Raw genomic sequence first — 16,981 nt, forward strand, 5'->3', positions numbered from 1 at the left:
TGATGATTGTGGGGGGAGGCGAACAGATCTATTTCTGGCCTTCCCCATGATTGTGTTATGAGTAAGAAGATGTCTGGGTGCAGCATCCATTCGTGTGCATCCATGATATTTCTGCTTAAGCTGTCTGCCAGTATATTGTCTTTCCCTGGCACGAACTGGGACTGCAGCTGTATATTGAGTTTCAAGGAAAGTTCCCATAGATTCATTGCCAGTCTGCAAAGAGGGTAGGAATGGGAGCCTCCTTGCTTGTTTATGTACCACATAACTGTGGTGTTGTCTGTCCTTATGAATAGGTGGCCTTGATGAAGAAAAAGTTTGAAGGCCTCGATTGCGTGTATCACTGCCAGCATTTCCTTTTGGTTTATGTGCATGTGCAGCTCCCTTTGTGACCATAGCCCTTGGATACTTCTGCCCTCCATGTGTGCTCCCCAACCTTGGTCTGAAGCATCCGTAGTGATGGTTTGGTTGGCTCTTGGCTTGCTGAAGGACAACTCTCTGTTCGACTGGCAGGCTTGAGCCCACCACAGAAATCCCTTTTGGAGGCATGGAATGAGTGGGATCAAAGTTTCTAAGCTGTGACTGTGCTGAGTCCATAAACTCCTTAGGTACCATTGTAATTTTCTCATATGCAGCCTTGCTTGTGGAATCAGAAGAATACAAGATGCCATGTAACCCAGGGCCTGCAGGATTTTCCTTGCAGTCAGCTGAGTTTGTCTTGACAGATTTTTGAAGTAATCCGGTAGTTGTTTTTGTTTTTCTTCTGTGAGGAAAGGCCATTTGGGTGGTTGTGTCTAGATCCGCACCCAGAAAAGTTATTCTTTGGGATGGAACAAGTCTTGATTTGTGGATGTTGACTGTATATCCCAAGGCCTGCAGTAGGTGGATGGCATAATCCAAGTCCTTTAACAAAGTTTGCTTGCTGTCCGCTTGTATAAGGCAGTCATCCAGATATGGATAAATTTGAATCCCCTGAAGTCTGCAGTGTGCAATTACTGATGCCAGGCATTTCGTGAATACTCTGGGTGCAGTAGATAAGCCAAAGGGCAATGCTGAGAATTGATAATGCTCTGAACCTGCAAGAAATCTGAGGTGTCTTCTGCAACTTTGTCTGATAGGGACATGCAGGTATGCCTCCTTGAGGTCTAGAGTCACCAGCCAAGACCCCTTGCCCAGCATGGGAAGGAGTTGCTGTAGAGTCAGCATTTTGAATGTTGGCACAATGAGGTAAGTATTCAGTGCGGACAAGTCGAGAATAGGCCTCCATTGATTTTCTTTTCTTGGAACAAGGAATAATCTGGAGTAAAATCCTTGGCCTTGTTCTGAAAGAGGTACCTTTTCTATAGCTTTCAGTTGTATTAAGTTGGAAATTTGTTTCAAAGCCTCTGCCCTCTGATTTGGTGGCAGGTCTGGCATGCCTTTTCTTTTTGGCAATGTGTGGAAATGGAACCTGTATCCTTTGTCTATTATTTGCAGTGTCCATGTGTCCCTTGTAATGCTGTGCCAATTTTTTGAAAATAAAGAAAGCTTTCCGCCCAAAGGTGCTTCTAACTGGTCGGCGGAGTCAAAACAAAGTCATTGAGTCTGTCCTGGTGTAGCAGTTGTAGTTCCTGCACTACCTCTCTGGTTGGGAGGCTGCCATTGACGGCCTCTGTAGGAGCCTCTAGCTTGCCCTCTATCTCTGGCACGCCTATTCCTGCCTCTCTGAGATCTGTCCAAGTCCGGAAAGGGCCAATTCTTAGTAGGCCAATTTCTGCTGAATCTCGGTGGTTGGACTTGCAGAAAGTCTTTGACTGTTTGCACAGATTTTGCCTTTTCTTCAAATTTCTTTAAGACCTCTTGAGCCGTGGAACCAAATAATTTTTGCTTTTCCATAGGAGCATCCAAAAGCTTAGCTTTAACATGGTCTGGCAGAGATTGTTCCTTCAGCCAGGCATGCCTACGTATTACTGCACCTGTCATAGCTGACCTACATGAAGCTTCCAATGCATCATAACCACACTGCAAGAAATGGTTACTAACCTGCTGGGAGTTATGTACCAGATCCTGAAGGGATTTGTGATCAAGGGGTTCAGAAGGAGACAGTTTCTTATACAATTCATCTAACAAATACTCTTGGTACTGTATCATATGAAACTGACAATTTAATGCCCTCATGGAAAGAGTTGCAGAAGTATACACTTTCTTACCCCATCTCTCTAAAGCTCTGGACTCCCTTTCAGAGGATAGAGGATTTCTAGCAGTGGCAGCTGCAACCCCTTTTGGGCCCTAGGAAATAGTTTCTGGATCAGCAGAGTGGGCCTTGTACAGTTGCAGATGTGAGTCTGGGACCCTGTAGTACCTATCAGGTTTGGCAGGAGCCGGAGGGATAGAGTCAGGGGCTGTACTAGCATCAGAGTACACATCATCAATGACATTCAAAATAGGAGGTATAGCTAAAGGCCTATGCTGAGGTAAATGTAGAAAGGTCCTTAATCTCTTTCTAGAATCAGAGAATTCCTGACCCTGCCATTGAAAATGTTCTCTCATAGAGTGTAATGTCTCGCAAAGGAAAACCCTTCAGGAGGGGAGGCCGAGGGAATAGATTCTTCAGCATCAGAATCCTCGTAGGCCGAATAAGCCTCCTCCTGGTGGTCTGACAGAGTAGAGCCATCAGTGGACTCATCTGAGGAGTGGGGGTCAGAGGGCTCAGCCCTGGGCCTTTTGCCTGGAGGTGGTTGAGAGCCCCTGTCCGGATGAGGTTGAGAACCTCTAAGGAGATAAGATCCTCTGCTAAGCTAAGAATCTGTGAGCCAGTAGAAGGTCTCTGAGAGGTAACCTTGGGAGGCAAAGCTTTAGTAAGTTTAGCAGCTTTAGCCCTAGAGAAAGCCTTAATGGACATGGATGCAGGAGGTCTGGCTGCACCACGTGCAGGAGTAGACTTGTCTAAAGGAATGGTGTTGGAAGGTTCCTGGACACCAGTTTCAGAAGGTAATTCAATAACCGACTCGGCCGGGGCCTCCGGGGCCGAGGTAGTCGGTTGTGCGGTTTCGGTAATCGGAAGTACCAAGGACTCTGTTTCAGCCGAGACCGAGACACTCGCAGTAGGCCTGACCGTGGTTTCAGCCAAAACCGCGGCCCGCGTGTGTCGGTCCTTGTCCTTCTGTTTCTTAACTAAATGTGAGTTCGGAGTCTCCGACGGCATCTTGTAAGCAAAACTAGCCCCAAAGAATTCCTCTGCAAACTCCGACCGACGTCTAAGAGTTCGTCGGTTGAAGGAAGCACAGGCTGAACAGGCCGAGACGTCGTGGTCTGGGCCTAGGCAGGGGAGGCAGTAAGAGTGAAAATCCTTATGAGGTATTTGTTTCCCACAAGTTAAACAATTATTTACTTTATCTGACATCGGCTGAGGCAAGAAAGAGTCCCCAACGGGGTACTTAGCTTTTTCAAAGTCTTCGGTAGCTGAATCACAGGAGCTGGCCGACCAGCACTTGCGAACTGCTTCTGCTTCGGGCACCACGCGGCAAGAAAGACTGAGGAAAATGGCGTCGGCTGATGCTTTTATACCCCAGACGCTCTGACGTCGGGGAAAGTGCGACATCAGCCGAGGCCAGACCCAGACTTTGGAATCCGGCCGACCGAAGGGCTGCCTGAGGCAGGACAACCCATATGTGATGACTGCAGATGCATCCTTGAAAGACATCTACCACCACATGAGAAGCAAATGTGGATTAGAGCTGTGCTGATAAAGAGATGACCTCACTCAATGAACTCCAGGCATGGACACTTTCAGAGCTACCTCAAGGTAAACCTGTAATCGGGTGTAACTGGGTGTTTAAAGTGCAAGGTAAACCTGTAATCAGATATAGTTGGGTGTTTAAAGTGAATTGTGACTCTGAAGGGAAAGTCTGTAAGTACCAGGGAAGGTTCATTACAAAAGGATAATCACAAAAATTTGGTGCAGACTAAGATGCTACCTTTGCTCCAGTTCTTAAACAAAGTACTTTCAGAACACTGATGACAGTGACGGCTTTGCAGAAAATGACTGTGAAACATCATAATATCAAGACAGCTTTTCTTATTCAAACTCAAAGAAAACTTTATTGCCATTCAGAACTACACAGCAGTGCAGCTGAATGAAATTACAATGCTTTGTTCTCAATGCAGGAAACAGTTGCACATATAGACAGAGAAAATGTATAAAATATTGCAGTAGAAATTTAATAAGTAGCAATTAGTAAGTAAAGTAGGACAGCAGTGACCCACACCCATCCCAGAACAGGAGACAAGGAACAATATGAAGGTAATATTGTCAAAGTAAAATTGAAACAATAGCAGCATATCTATGATTAGAATGAATTATTGCACAGTTTGCATATTGCACTTAACAGTCCTTCAGTGTGGTAATTGAGCTACCTTAGTATTGCACTTAGTTATTGCACATCCATAAAATAAGCCACTTCATAGACTAGTTATGTAACAGAAGTGGTTGAGTGTTTTGACAGACTCATGGTTTGTTTTTCTCAAGAGTTCAACAATCTAATGGAGAGCGGAAAGAAACTGTTATTTAGTCTGGGGGTCTTACAGTGCATGCCTTTGTATCTCCTGCCTGAGGAGAGGCGAGTGTACAGACCACTGGCAGGATGCGGTGGATCACTGGATATCTTTTTGGTCCTGTCGATGCATCGGTATTTGTGTAGATCTTGCAGAGGTATAAGGGAGGTGCCAGTGATTCTTTCTGCTGACCTTACAACTCTCTTGAAAGCCTTCCAATCCTGATTGATACAGCTCCCATGTAAGACTGTAATGCTCTTGGTCAGGACACTTTCAATAGTGCCCCTATAAAAGGTCTGAAGTATGGAGCGTTGCTGAGCTTTTTTGACTGTGCTGGATACATGGACTGACCAGGATAAGTTATCCATGATATGAACACCCAAGAACTTTGTACACTTGACCCTTTCCACTGTTGTTCCTTTCATCACTAGATCTTTGTGTGATACTTGAGATCTTCTAAAATCAACAATCAATTCCTTTGTCTTGCTGACATTCAGTGCTAGATTGTTATTGTCACACCAGACCAGTAGTTGATCACTCTCGTTCCTATAGGCCTCCTCCTCTCCATCTTTGACCAGGCCTATAACAATGGTGTCGCCTGCGAATTTGATGATCCTGTTTATCTCATGTCTGGCCATGCAGTCATGTGTCAGCAGAGTGAAAAGGAGAGGGCTTAAGTCACACTCCTGTAGTACTCCTGTGTTCAGAATGATACTTCCAGAGCTGTTGTCTCCCACACAAACCTTTTGAGCCCTTTCAGTAAGGAAGCTCAGAATCCAATTGCATAAATGATGGTCTATGCCCAGTTGAAGTAGCTTCGATATCAGATTCTGAAGGATGACCATGTGACAAAACTATTTAGCGGGGGGGGGGGGGTGCAAGCCCACACAGATTCCAACTCTGAGATTGCACTGCAGTGGGGGAAAGGACAAAATTCCTGATCAGCACTGAAAAGCAATATGTTGTCAGAAGGCCTACCACATATGTGTAGGTCTATATCAGTTCAACGAAACAGCTCATCATCGAATACAACAACCTTGAACTTCTAACCACAAAATCTAAAAACATCGAAAGCTCAGGCCAGCAAATTTTTTCCCTGGGAAAAATTAATTGGTCTAAGAAACACACACACAGCATAAGCACACAAAAAAAAACAGCAATCCACACACATACACTTAAAATCATACATCTAACCCTACACTAAACTGTGCATGCAGTACTATCCATCCACTATCCTTAACCCAAACCCTAACCCTAAGGTCCGTCACTATCGCACATTCACCTTACCCGCGCCCTAACCCTAAAGTCTATCACTATCGCACACTCACCTCACCCATGCCCTAACCCTAATTCACATACCCTGCCCTAACCCTAAAGTCTGTCACTATCGCACACTCACCTCAGCCACGCACTAACCCTAACTCACATACCCCACCCTAACCCTAAAGTTTATCACTATCGCACACTCACCTCACCCGCACCCAAACCCTAACTTGCATACCCCTCCTTAATGTCCACACAATCGCACACTTACCTGAACCCAACCCGTAACTTTCCACCACAGTGCTGAAAATAGTGAAGCCACAGAAATGGACAAACGAATTCTTTTCCTAGGAAAAAATTTGGTTACCTGCAGCTTCGCTATTTTCAGCATTCGCTGTTTTCGGTTCGATATTAGACTATTCAAAGTATTAACACTTCAATGATCTAATATAGACCCATATGTATGGATACACAGTTCGTTTGCTAACCCAAGACTCACACCAATGAAGGTTTGACAACACGTTTTCAGCCAACCAAATTTCAGCATCCTGTGGTTATCGGACCTTCACTCGGAATTCTGATAGTTGTTTTTCTTTTGGCTTTTCCTGGTTAGGGGTCGCCACAGCGGAACTCTGGTCCGCTAATGATTGGCAGTAGATTTTTGCAGTGCCGAGGTGCCAGCTCAATGCCTAACCTTCAACTAAGGCACACCCATTCACGCATGTCTTTCAAATGCTACTCGACCGCGGGGAGGACATGCAGACTCCACACAGAAGGCGCTTCAGCCAAGAATCGAACGGGAGAACCTCTTGCTGTGAGGCGACAACGCTACCGCTGCACCACCGCGGCTTTCTTACTCGGAATTCATCCTGATAGTAAACTGCAGCAACTACTAGGTGTGTGTATATTTCAGTTTTGTGTAATAATATGTTAAGGCACAAGATGGCAGTGTTTTCTGGTGGACACTTATGGTAATATACTTGATGAGATTTCCTGTTCCTTGTGCAGTGTTTTCATAACATTAAAGAAAAAAAAATAACGATACCTCAGTTTAGACTGCAACCAGGCTGTAAGCATCTATTTGCTGTGACCAGAAAAAGTTTTTCTAACACAATGATCTTGTAATTTGGGGTGATTGTAGTGTTGTAGACCTCTATCTGTGTAGGATTCCTAAGAGAACTGTGCATCTATCCAGACTCTATTGAATACCCTGGTTTGTTGAAGAATTTTGCCTATTTGATATATGGAGAGAGTGCACCATCCAACACCCTAGGAGTATACCTCTTGTGCACTAGTGGTGAGTAGTAGGCTTGATTTTTTTAGTCAACCAAGTCATTTTGCAAAGGGTGGAACATCTGAGCTGCTTATCAATACTTTATCTGGCTATCCTATACTTACATTACACTATTTATTTATGGGTTGGGAGGGTGGCCTAATGGTTAAGGTGCTTGCCTTACAAACACAAAGTGCAGGGTTTGAGTCTCACAAGGGATAACTGGCTAGACTTAAAATAGCTCACAAGGGCAGTTAGCTTAGTACTAACCTATGAACACCAAGTCCCATCTTTCAGACAATGGAAGTCTAACCCCCCCCACTTCTACATCAGAATGCAAATTCTGAAGTCCATGTGACTCAGTTTATAACTGCATACTCGGCATCTTTATAATTTCCTAATGATAACATTGGAAAGTTTTTGATTATAAATGTAGAACATTTGTTACCAATGTTAGATACAAGAAGTTTGAGTCTCAAAAAATATTATATTTCAACACTACTGTCCAAGCTTAAAAATATGGAGGGTGAGTTTTAATGATCTAATTGCACTAATAAAAAGTATTATAGAGGAATAAAACCTTTAATCGAGATTAAGGGTTTGCAGTTCCAAATGATACAAGGTATTGCACTGGGCTTTGGGGATGATTTCATTTAATCTGTCATGGTGGAAATGTAAAGACATGACTCAAAAATATTGTAGTGTTACCGTAAGGGATTTAATATGGTGGTACATATGGAATCAAATCCAAATAAACAAAATTCTTCCTAAAAAGTATGCCACAATAACAATTTCCACTCCCACCATCAAGGTCCTCACTGGTGTTATTTAGTGAGTTCTCACCTCCAGATCTACCATAAGACCACTTCTACCACCATCTTGGGTACTTCTCTCCATCACCCCTAGCTTTCTCAACTGCTCTGCGATATGGTAGTACTGGTCACACCACTGTTTTGTACACCTTACTTTTCAGCTTCTTTGCCATTCTACTGTCTCAAAGTACCCTTGATAGTTGGCTGCAGCACCTCTGTTTAAGGCTTTGACCTCCTCATTCTGACGTCCACCTTTCGTCAGATACTCAAAGCCGTTAACCTGCTCCACTATTTTCTTTTCTATCTTAATTTACAGCTACTTGTAATTTCCCCATTTGTTACCATGGCAATTGTCTTGTCTTGTCAGTACTCTGTTTCATCCCATGACTATTTCCACAGTTGTGAATGTCCCTTTTATTCTTTTACAGTGACACTAGAATGTTTATTTTCTAGTCATCTGAGATGCCACTTTCTCTCAGTGTCATTATGAGTTCTCTCAGGAGCCATTCCACCCCAACTCTCCCAACATCTTGATTATATCTGATGTGACTTCTTCTGAACCCACTGACTTCATTTCCCTTAGTACTGTTCTTGATTCTTCTAGGATGGGTTCTTCATCATTCACTGTAGGCTGTGCATGGGACATTACAGCTACTGTGTTTTTTTTTCATTCAGAAGCTGCTGAAAGTATTCCTTTCATCTGCCTTTGATGTCCTGTAGACTGTTAAGCAGATTGTTGATGGTATCCCTTATGAAGGGTGCCCAATGACTATCTTTGTAATCTTTCACCCTTTGTCTGGCAGCTTGATAGAATCTCTTTGTGCCATGTACTGAGTCACTTTCCAGACAATTGTACAGTATCTTTGATGGTTTGTTCTTAGCTATTTTGACTGCTCTTTTAGCCTCTTAGTTATCCATCAAGTGCACCTCCTTAGCCTGGTCTAGCTTTTCTCTTACCCACTTGTTCTTGCATTCTTTCTTTCTTTTTGATAATAACTTCCTGGAATTCTGCATTCCACCACCTGCTTTCCTTATGTACCTTACTTCCATATCTGGCTCATCTGCATATCTGTAGTATAGCCTTCACCCGTGCAATTTTAAGAAGCTGTCATTCTTCTTCATCTCCACCTATTTCCGCTTCTTCCTGAAGTGCTACATCCCTAAACACTTCCTTAAACTCTTGTGTTTTCACTTAGCTGTGAAGTATTTGGTGTAGACTCTGTTGACCTTAGAGCTTTCTCTGACTACTGCTTGTAACTGATTGAAGCCACCAGTTGTTTATGCTGAGGGCCTACTGTTTCACTAAAAATGATGTCGCAATCTCTGATTCTACCACTATGCACTTTCCTTATTAGGAGGAAGTCTATCGGTGTTCAGTACTTAACAATTAAATTATTAAGTAAGTAAATCACTCTTTTTTTTTTTTTTTTTTGTAAGTCGAGTCAGGTACACTCCAAACATGTCTTCTTTACATGTATATGCTTCTTTTTGCATATCATATGACTACTCAGAATTCTTTTACTTCCGGTTTCTTCTCTGTGCTTTTCTGATTCTTGCTAACTCTGACTGTATCAATCCAAGCCCCTTTAACTCTAGCTCTTTGTTTCTCTCTCTCTCCCTCTGTGAGTCTTTGGCTGCTGTTTTTATTGTTCTGTACTATTTTGTTAGACATTGCACTCACTGCTCATTGTCTGCCTTTCTCTGTATTTCAGTGATGATTTCAGTTATCTAGTCGTATTGCTTTGAATATTATTATTGAATTTGATTATAGAAGAAAATAATCTATTATATATGAGTAAGCGTGATTGTTTTCCCCTACCTGCACACCAACACATATGCACATGCAAACCTACACACACGCACACACGCACACGCACACGCACACGCACACGCACACGCACACACGCACACACACACACACACACACACACACACACACACACACACACACACACACACACACACAAACATACACACAAACACACAGGATTCACAGGAATGAGAATATAACATAGAGAATTATGACTGGGTCACTGATCATAACCTGCTTATTATGGGTTTGAAATTCGACCCAAGAGCGAAGCTGGAGAGTTGAATTTCTTGGCATCCATTTTGAGAACACATAATTTAATCTTATATTTAAGGCCCCCATTCCACGATGGGACCTAACTGTTATCCTTCAACTTTGACTCAACCCCTTCCTTTGAGCCTTTAACCAAGGCAAAATTAAAGATTTTGTCAAGAAAATCTTTTTTTTCTGGTTGCCATTACATCAGCTAGATGGATATCAGAGCTCCTGGCACTTTCTTCCCAGCCATCTTACCTAATTTTGCATACGAATAGAGTATCCTTTTGGACTAACTCTTTCTTCCTACCTAAAGTGGTGTCAGAAGCAAATCTTAACTGGTCAGTTAACCTCCTAGTCTTCCTTCCAGATTTTTCCGACAAGGGAGAATGCATGCCTCATTTAATTGGATGTTCCTAAGCAACTCAGATTCTACACTTATAGAATTAAAGATTTGAGATAATCAGAACAGCTATTTGTTTCCTCTTTGAAAGCTAAGTTGGGCAAAACAGTATCAAAATTTACCTTGGCATGATGGCTCACTGATGGCATTGTTTTTGTCTACAAGAGTAAAGGGTTATCATTATCCAAACCACCTAAGGCACACGCTACCAGATCTGTGGCCACATCATCCAGCTTTTTGTCCAGAACATCTATCGATGACAGCTGTGCACTTGCTACATGGTCCAATGCTCATACATTTATAACTCATTACAAATTGGGCCGCATATGGCTCTGCTGTACTCCAGAATATCCTTCCTTGAAGACCACCCAGATGTATGCAGTGGGCTGCTGGGGGTGCCATGACAATTGAATAACATATGAATGTTAACCATCATTTATAAATTTCACTAGGATCTGTTGTGAAGGTTTAGATGGCTGCTTTACAGCTGCAATTAGGTGCAAAGATACAGAGTGATGGATATCTGCTGCTGCAGTTTTATATTCATATTCAATTTTACCTTTAAGGGTGTGTGCATTTGTCATTCTTTGCATTTCACATATTTTGTTAACCTTGAGCTAGTGGTACATAAAACAAGGGAGCCGCATGTGATGGACTCATGAATTGAGTTTGTTTATATATTTTGGCTGGTAAGGAATGTGGCAGAATTTATTTAACAAAGCTTAACTGGAGGGTACAGTGTTTAAAGCTGCTGCTGGGTGTTTCCTTTTTCTGTTTGGTTAGGAGAGGACACAGTTGGCAGTTGCCGGGAGGCTGAAAAGTGCAATGGGTGCTAAGTGTAGGGGTTGACAAGTGGTGGGCAGTTTGGGGGTGAGGGTGGGAAGACTTAATGTTGTGATAATTTGTAGGAATCCTTCTACAGGCTCAGTTATGAATGAGAGTTTAAAAAAAGTATTGCTTTTTGGTTATATATTTTGGCTGGAGAGGCATTTGACAGCATTCATTACTTATATTGCGATTAATTTCAGTATGTGGGATGGTTTTTGGTCATATATTTTGGCCAGTAAGGCATGTGGCAGAATTTGTTATTTGTATTGCGGTTAAGTTCAGTATGGGGGGATGTGAATGCAAATTCAGTTAAGTGAGTGACGTGGCACATTTGGTGGTGGGTAGTTTAGTGCTGATTTATTTTCTGTATGCAGTGGGAGGAGAGCATAAGAAAAGGCATATGGGGCAACACAAGTAAATCTGAGGCAGGGTAATTGGATAGCCAATGGAATGAAGGGAGAGAGAGTAAATGAATTAGAATGTGTAGCTGTTGAGATTTAAGGAATATGAAATGATCAGTGCACTAACTATTGTTAAACCAGGAGCCAAGAAAACAACCAAAGGGACCATACTAGAACAATGAATGAAATGGGCAGCCTCTTATGTATGCTAAAATTCACTTTATTAAACCTTAGTTGAGTGCTTTCATCCTGAACTTGGGACTTCATCAGTGCTAAGGATACAGCATAAGAAATGTATAAACACTTGTGAAAACCACCACACCCCCACAAACCACCAATAAATTTCCACAAACAGAAACACCATCATTAAGTTTGTTGTTATTAACTAAAGTTATAGGTAGGCTAAAAAACTAACATCCCTAAGCACGAGTGTGTACAAAAGAAAGTAGAATGAATGAATAAATGAAATTAGGACTTCAGACCAAATAATATGTCCCATCTTGTTGTCATTGTCTTTGGCAATCTAATGTTATTTATATGCTATCTGTTCCTTAGCTGTTTTTACATATTTGATCATAAATAGTTTTCCTGACATTTTACCACTGGTTTACACATTTTATATTCTCATGTTTGTTTGTTTCAAGAGGCTTTTGGCAATTATTTACCTATCTTCAAAAGCATCATGAACATTTAAAGTCTCATTCTCACAGGCTCAGTACCTTCTTCTACTGGAATGAATTAAAGACATTATAGTCATTATATCCCATGTTGCAAGGATGTCATCTTCCTCATGGTTTTAAAATTACTTTATTTACCTCATTCTAAGAAGTCCAATGAATATGAGATGGTGCAACTTCAGCTAACTTTTAAGTTAACATCAAGGTACAAAACTACAGATGCAGTTGTACAACCATTGCCTGAAAACACACAGCCTAAATGGTTAAGTGTGCACATTTTTTTGCAACTTTTGAAAACCATTCATATCAGAGTCTAAAATGTTTTACTTTCAAAAAGTGATGGGTGCTGACATAAATAGCATCATCATTCAGCACTTTCAACAGGCTAACATCACTTTGCTTGGAAATATCATAAATGTCATTAGAGACCACACTTTAACAAAGCAACTTATAAAACAACTCATGAGAACAAAGACAGTTCCAGGAATTCCATACTGCTTGTGCTGGAAAGACCCTTCTACCTGATGCACCCATTTTTGAGTCAGAAAATATCATTATCAGTTAATTTATATGTTTCCTGAAAGACAGTTACATGGCTGATCTGTACATCATGGTAGGGACCTACTGCTCATGCACACAGTGACATTCCCCACCAGTCACGCCGTCACACACACACACACACACACACACACACACACACACACACACACACACACACACACACACACACACACACACACTCTCCCATCTGCCTTCCCATGACTCCCTCCAACCCAGTAATATATCTGTGCCATTATGGCACGTATATATCCAGTCCTGGTGGTCTAGTATATCCTGCCTCCCCCAATCCTCATTATGATGTTATTGATAGTACATCAGTTCAGAGAATTATCCCTGGTGTCTAGTGTATCTACCACCCCTGAATCGCATTATGATGTTGGCACTGGTATGACACTTTAGGGAATTATCCCTGATGATGTAGTGCATCCATCCCTTCCTTGATCCCATAGTTATGTTGGTGCCATCACAGCACTTAAAGATTTCCCCTGGTGTCCAGTGGTTCACTCAATCCCGATTGTTGCAGTAATGTTGGTGCAGATACAGCACTTTACAGATGCATCTCTGGTGTCCATTTTATCTCCCAACTTCCCAACCCTGTTATGCAGTCAGTGCTGTTATGGCAGTATAAAGTAAGCCCTGGTGTCTCATGGTCCCCCCACCATGATCATTTTGGGCTTTTAGCCATGTTCGCTACCACGATGTGGAGGTGATGGACATACTGATCTACTATCAACCTATCCATTTGTGCTCCTTAAATTCAAAGCTATCATTCTCAGGACCACAATGGCAGCTGAAAAACAATTGTAGTATAGATCCAGGGCTTATTGATGTTGTCTCCATTTCCAGTGTGCTGCAATTAAAAGCAGCTTTCTTTATATATTTGTAAAAGAAAAAATCGTTTCTACAACTGTTTTATTCATTAAGTACATGTGCCTCAAATGAAATTTTTAAATTTAAGGTTGTTGCAGTTTTACTGATTTTAAATGTTTGGTTAATCATTATTGTTTTTTCTGTATGTGGCTATGTTGAATTATTTTTAAATGTGAAGTGATTGAAGCTAAGTTTAGATGCTTCAATTGTCTAATGCCTAAGTGTTTTTAATTGATTGGATAAGTGATTAGCTGATTTAATTATCAAATTGATCACATGATTTTTAAGGTATACAATGTATATTAAATCATTAGTAGTTCAGTTCTGATGAAGTCTTTAAACTCTGGCGAAAGTGATGAACGACTGGAAATAAAGTGTTTTCTCCAAGCGTACATGGTTTTGCATTTGTCTTTTAAGCAAGTTCTTGGTTTTGATTAGTACCTTTTAGTATTTGTTGCACTTTGTCAAATCTGTAAATGATATCTACAAATGTTAATTAAGACAGTTATTAATATTAACTCATTTTATTTTTGCAGGAGATTGGCTAAGTCTACTTTGTTGCTGATTCCCCTTTTTGGTGTCCATTACATCATGTTTGCCTTTTTCCCAGATAATTTTAAAGTACACGTGAGGCTTATTTTTGAGCTTATACTCGGATCTTTTCAGGTAATGTAGCCAAGAAACAAATAATAAAGGAATGATTTTAATGGCAGCTGTTAACCACTTGCTGTTACTGATAGCATATTCTGCATTTTTATTCATATGTAAATGAAACAGTGAAGGATTTTATGTTTGCGATGACTGCCCTAAATAATTTCAGAGACTGGATTATATCACGCCCATTCTATACCAATTTAAAAAAACAAGCAAACAATCAAAAAACATTTATATTACTTATTCATCAGTTTATTTCCTTTGACTGGGTTTGCCCATCTTGAAAGAACTTCTCTATGGTGCAAGTTCACAGTGAAAAGCTACAGTTAAAGTGAACACATAAATAACAGAAAGTAAAACATAAAGAGGTACAGTATGTACAAAGTAACAGTCACTGCATGTTAAAACAAAGGAAATCACACACAGCAGGGATTGCAAGACTTGTATAAGATGGTCAACGAAAAAGGCTCCAAAGAAGTCATCCTTTAAAAACTGAAATTAAGTAAAAAAAGAGCATGCAATATACATACTGAGTGTAAGACATTTCTGACTAGTGTTTTAAAGCTCTTTAAATGACCAGCTTTTTTATTTTTATGTATTTTTCTTTATTTATTTAGTTAGTTTTTTTTAGCAGAGTAACACAGTGATTCTTCACCTGGAAGATCATACTTAAATAATTAATAATTCTAAATGTAGAACTTGGTTCTGCAGTTATGCAAATTAGTCCATTTTGAGCTAAGCAATTAAAAAACTAAGGGTGCGCTCCCTGAAAAATTTGCTTTAATTGCCTCACACATTTGTTCATCATGTTTTTCTTGTACGTCTGAAGGAAGGAAGAAAAAGATAACACCTGCATCATTGGCTTGCTTAAAATTATGCTGAAAATGGTTTGGTGTGTTCTGTAACCCAGGAATAGTATGACTCTTGTTGCCGTTGCTGACAGCTTTCATATTTTGAATATGATTGCAGCTAAAAATGCTACCCTTATGAGCTACAACCTGTTGTAGTATTATATTAATGTGAGCGTTTTATGGTCACGATGCACAAATAGTAATGTAATTTTTTTTTTTAATGAGGTATAGTACTTACACCCTTTTCTGCTATACCATCAAATATCTGATTTCATAGGTAAAATACTAACATCAGTTATGGTAGTCACATAGGTAAAATACTAACATCAGTTATGGTAGTCATATAGGTAAAATACTAACATCAGTTATGGTAGGCATATAGGTAAAATACTAACATCAGTTATGGTAGTCACATGGGTAAAATGCTAACATCAGTTACGGTAGTCACATGGGTAAAATACTAACATCAGTTATGGTAGTCACATAGGTAAAATGCTAACATCAGTTATGGTAGTCACATAGGCAAAATGCTAACATCAGTTATGGTAGTCACATAGGTAAAATACTAACATCAGTTATGGTAGTCACATAGGTAAAATACTAACATCAGTTATGGTAGTCACATAGGTAAAATACTAACATCAGTTATGGTAGTCACATAGGTAAAATACTAACATCAGTTATGGTAGTCACATAGGTAAAATACTAACATCAGTTATGGTAGTCACATAGGTAAAATACTAACATCAGTTATGGTAGTCACATAGGTAAAATACTAACATCAGTTATGGTAGTCACATAGGTAAAATACTAACATCAGTTATGGTAGTCACATAGGTAAAATACTAACATCAGTTATGGTAGTCACATAGGTAAAATACTAACATCAGTTATGGTAGCGACATATCATGGTAAGGCAAAATTTTGTGTCTGTTAGCATGCCATCTTTACCAAGCAGACACAGAGGACACACTTTTTACAAGAAGAAAGGTTACATCTCTTGCATACTTTTCTGCTTCAATCTACTTGATTTTTATTTTTTATTCATTGCAATTCATAATTACCTATGTAAGTTGATATAATAACCCTTTTCAGTTGTGGCCTGGGCTCAGTTGGGGGTGGGGAAACATAATGCATAATACAATGATTTAAAAATACAAATAACAGTAAAAGCTTGACATAAAATGTGATTTGAACCAGTTACATACTAAAGTATAAATATGATAGCTTTACAAGCAAACTATAGTGGTAAAAAACATGAAATGCATGACTATAAAGTTTTATTACTGAAATGCTTGTTAGTTATATACAGTATTCAGAGCGGCAGCTAGAGCAGAAGTTTGCTTAGCTGGTTTACAAATTGGGGACGTTAGTGTAATTAACTTGTAGAGTATGCTTAACCCAAATCTCTGGGACATATGCCAGCTGAGTCAATTTCAGATGCTGTTTAAGTTTGGCCATGAAGTCTTGAAGCATGTTTTAGATGTTACCTCTGGTGTAAGGTGATTCCATGTGGCAGGTGCAATCTCTGTGAAAGCTCTTTTACCAACTGTCAAGCCAAAATGAGGACTAAATATTAGTAGTTGCTCCTTTTGAGTGTTGCAGACTGAAACATTAGGGTCTCTTACTATGAGTTTTTTGTTTTAGAGGAGGACTCTGACCAGGAATAAGGATTTTTAAAATGATTGTGCTTGGCACAAGTCGTATCCTGTCTTTTACTGGACACACTGAAAATGAGCAAGGCAGTCAGAATGATGTCTGTTTTCACTGGCCAAGAGGGCAAAGTCAGCAAT

The 16,981-nt window shown here is 40.3% G+C and overlaps 1 protein-coding gene across 1 annotated transcript in view; it reads left to right on the forward strand.

Moving 5' to 3' along the window:
• The window catches only part of VIPR1 (vasoactive intestinal peptide receptor 1), a 2,416,152-nt gene that overhangs the window by 2,298,944 nt on the left and 100,227 nt on the right, over positions 1-16,981 (forward strand). The window contains exon 11 of the mRNA XM_044066065.1: positions 14,220-14,349. Within this exon, the coding sequence (XP_043922000.1) occupies positions 14,220-14,349 (130 nt within the window). The remainder of the gene's footprint in view (positions 1-14,219; positions 14,350-16,981) is intronic.

This window comes from Protopterus annectens, chromosome 3.part0, assembly GCF_019279795.1.
Source record: "Protopterus annectens isolate FY-2018-M chromosome 3.part0, PAN1.0, whole genome shotgun sequence".
Taxonomy (NCBI): Eukaryota; Metazoa; Chordata; order Ceratodontiformes; family Protopteridae; genus Protopterus; species Protopterus annectens.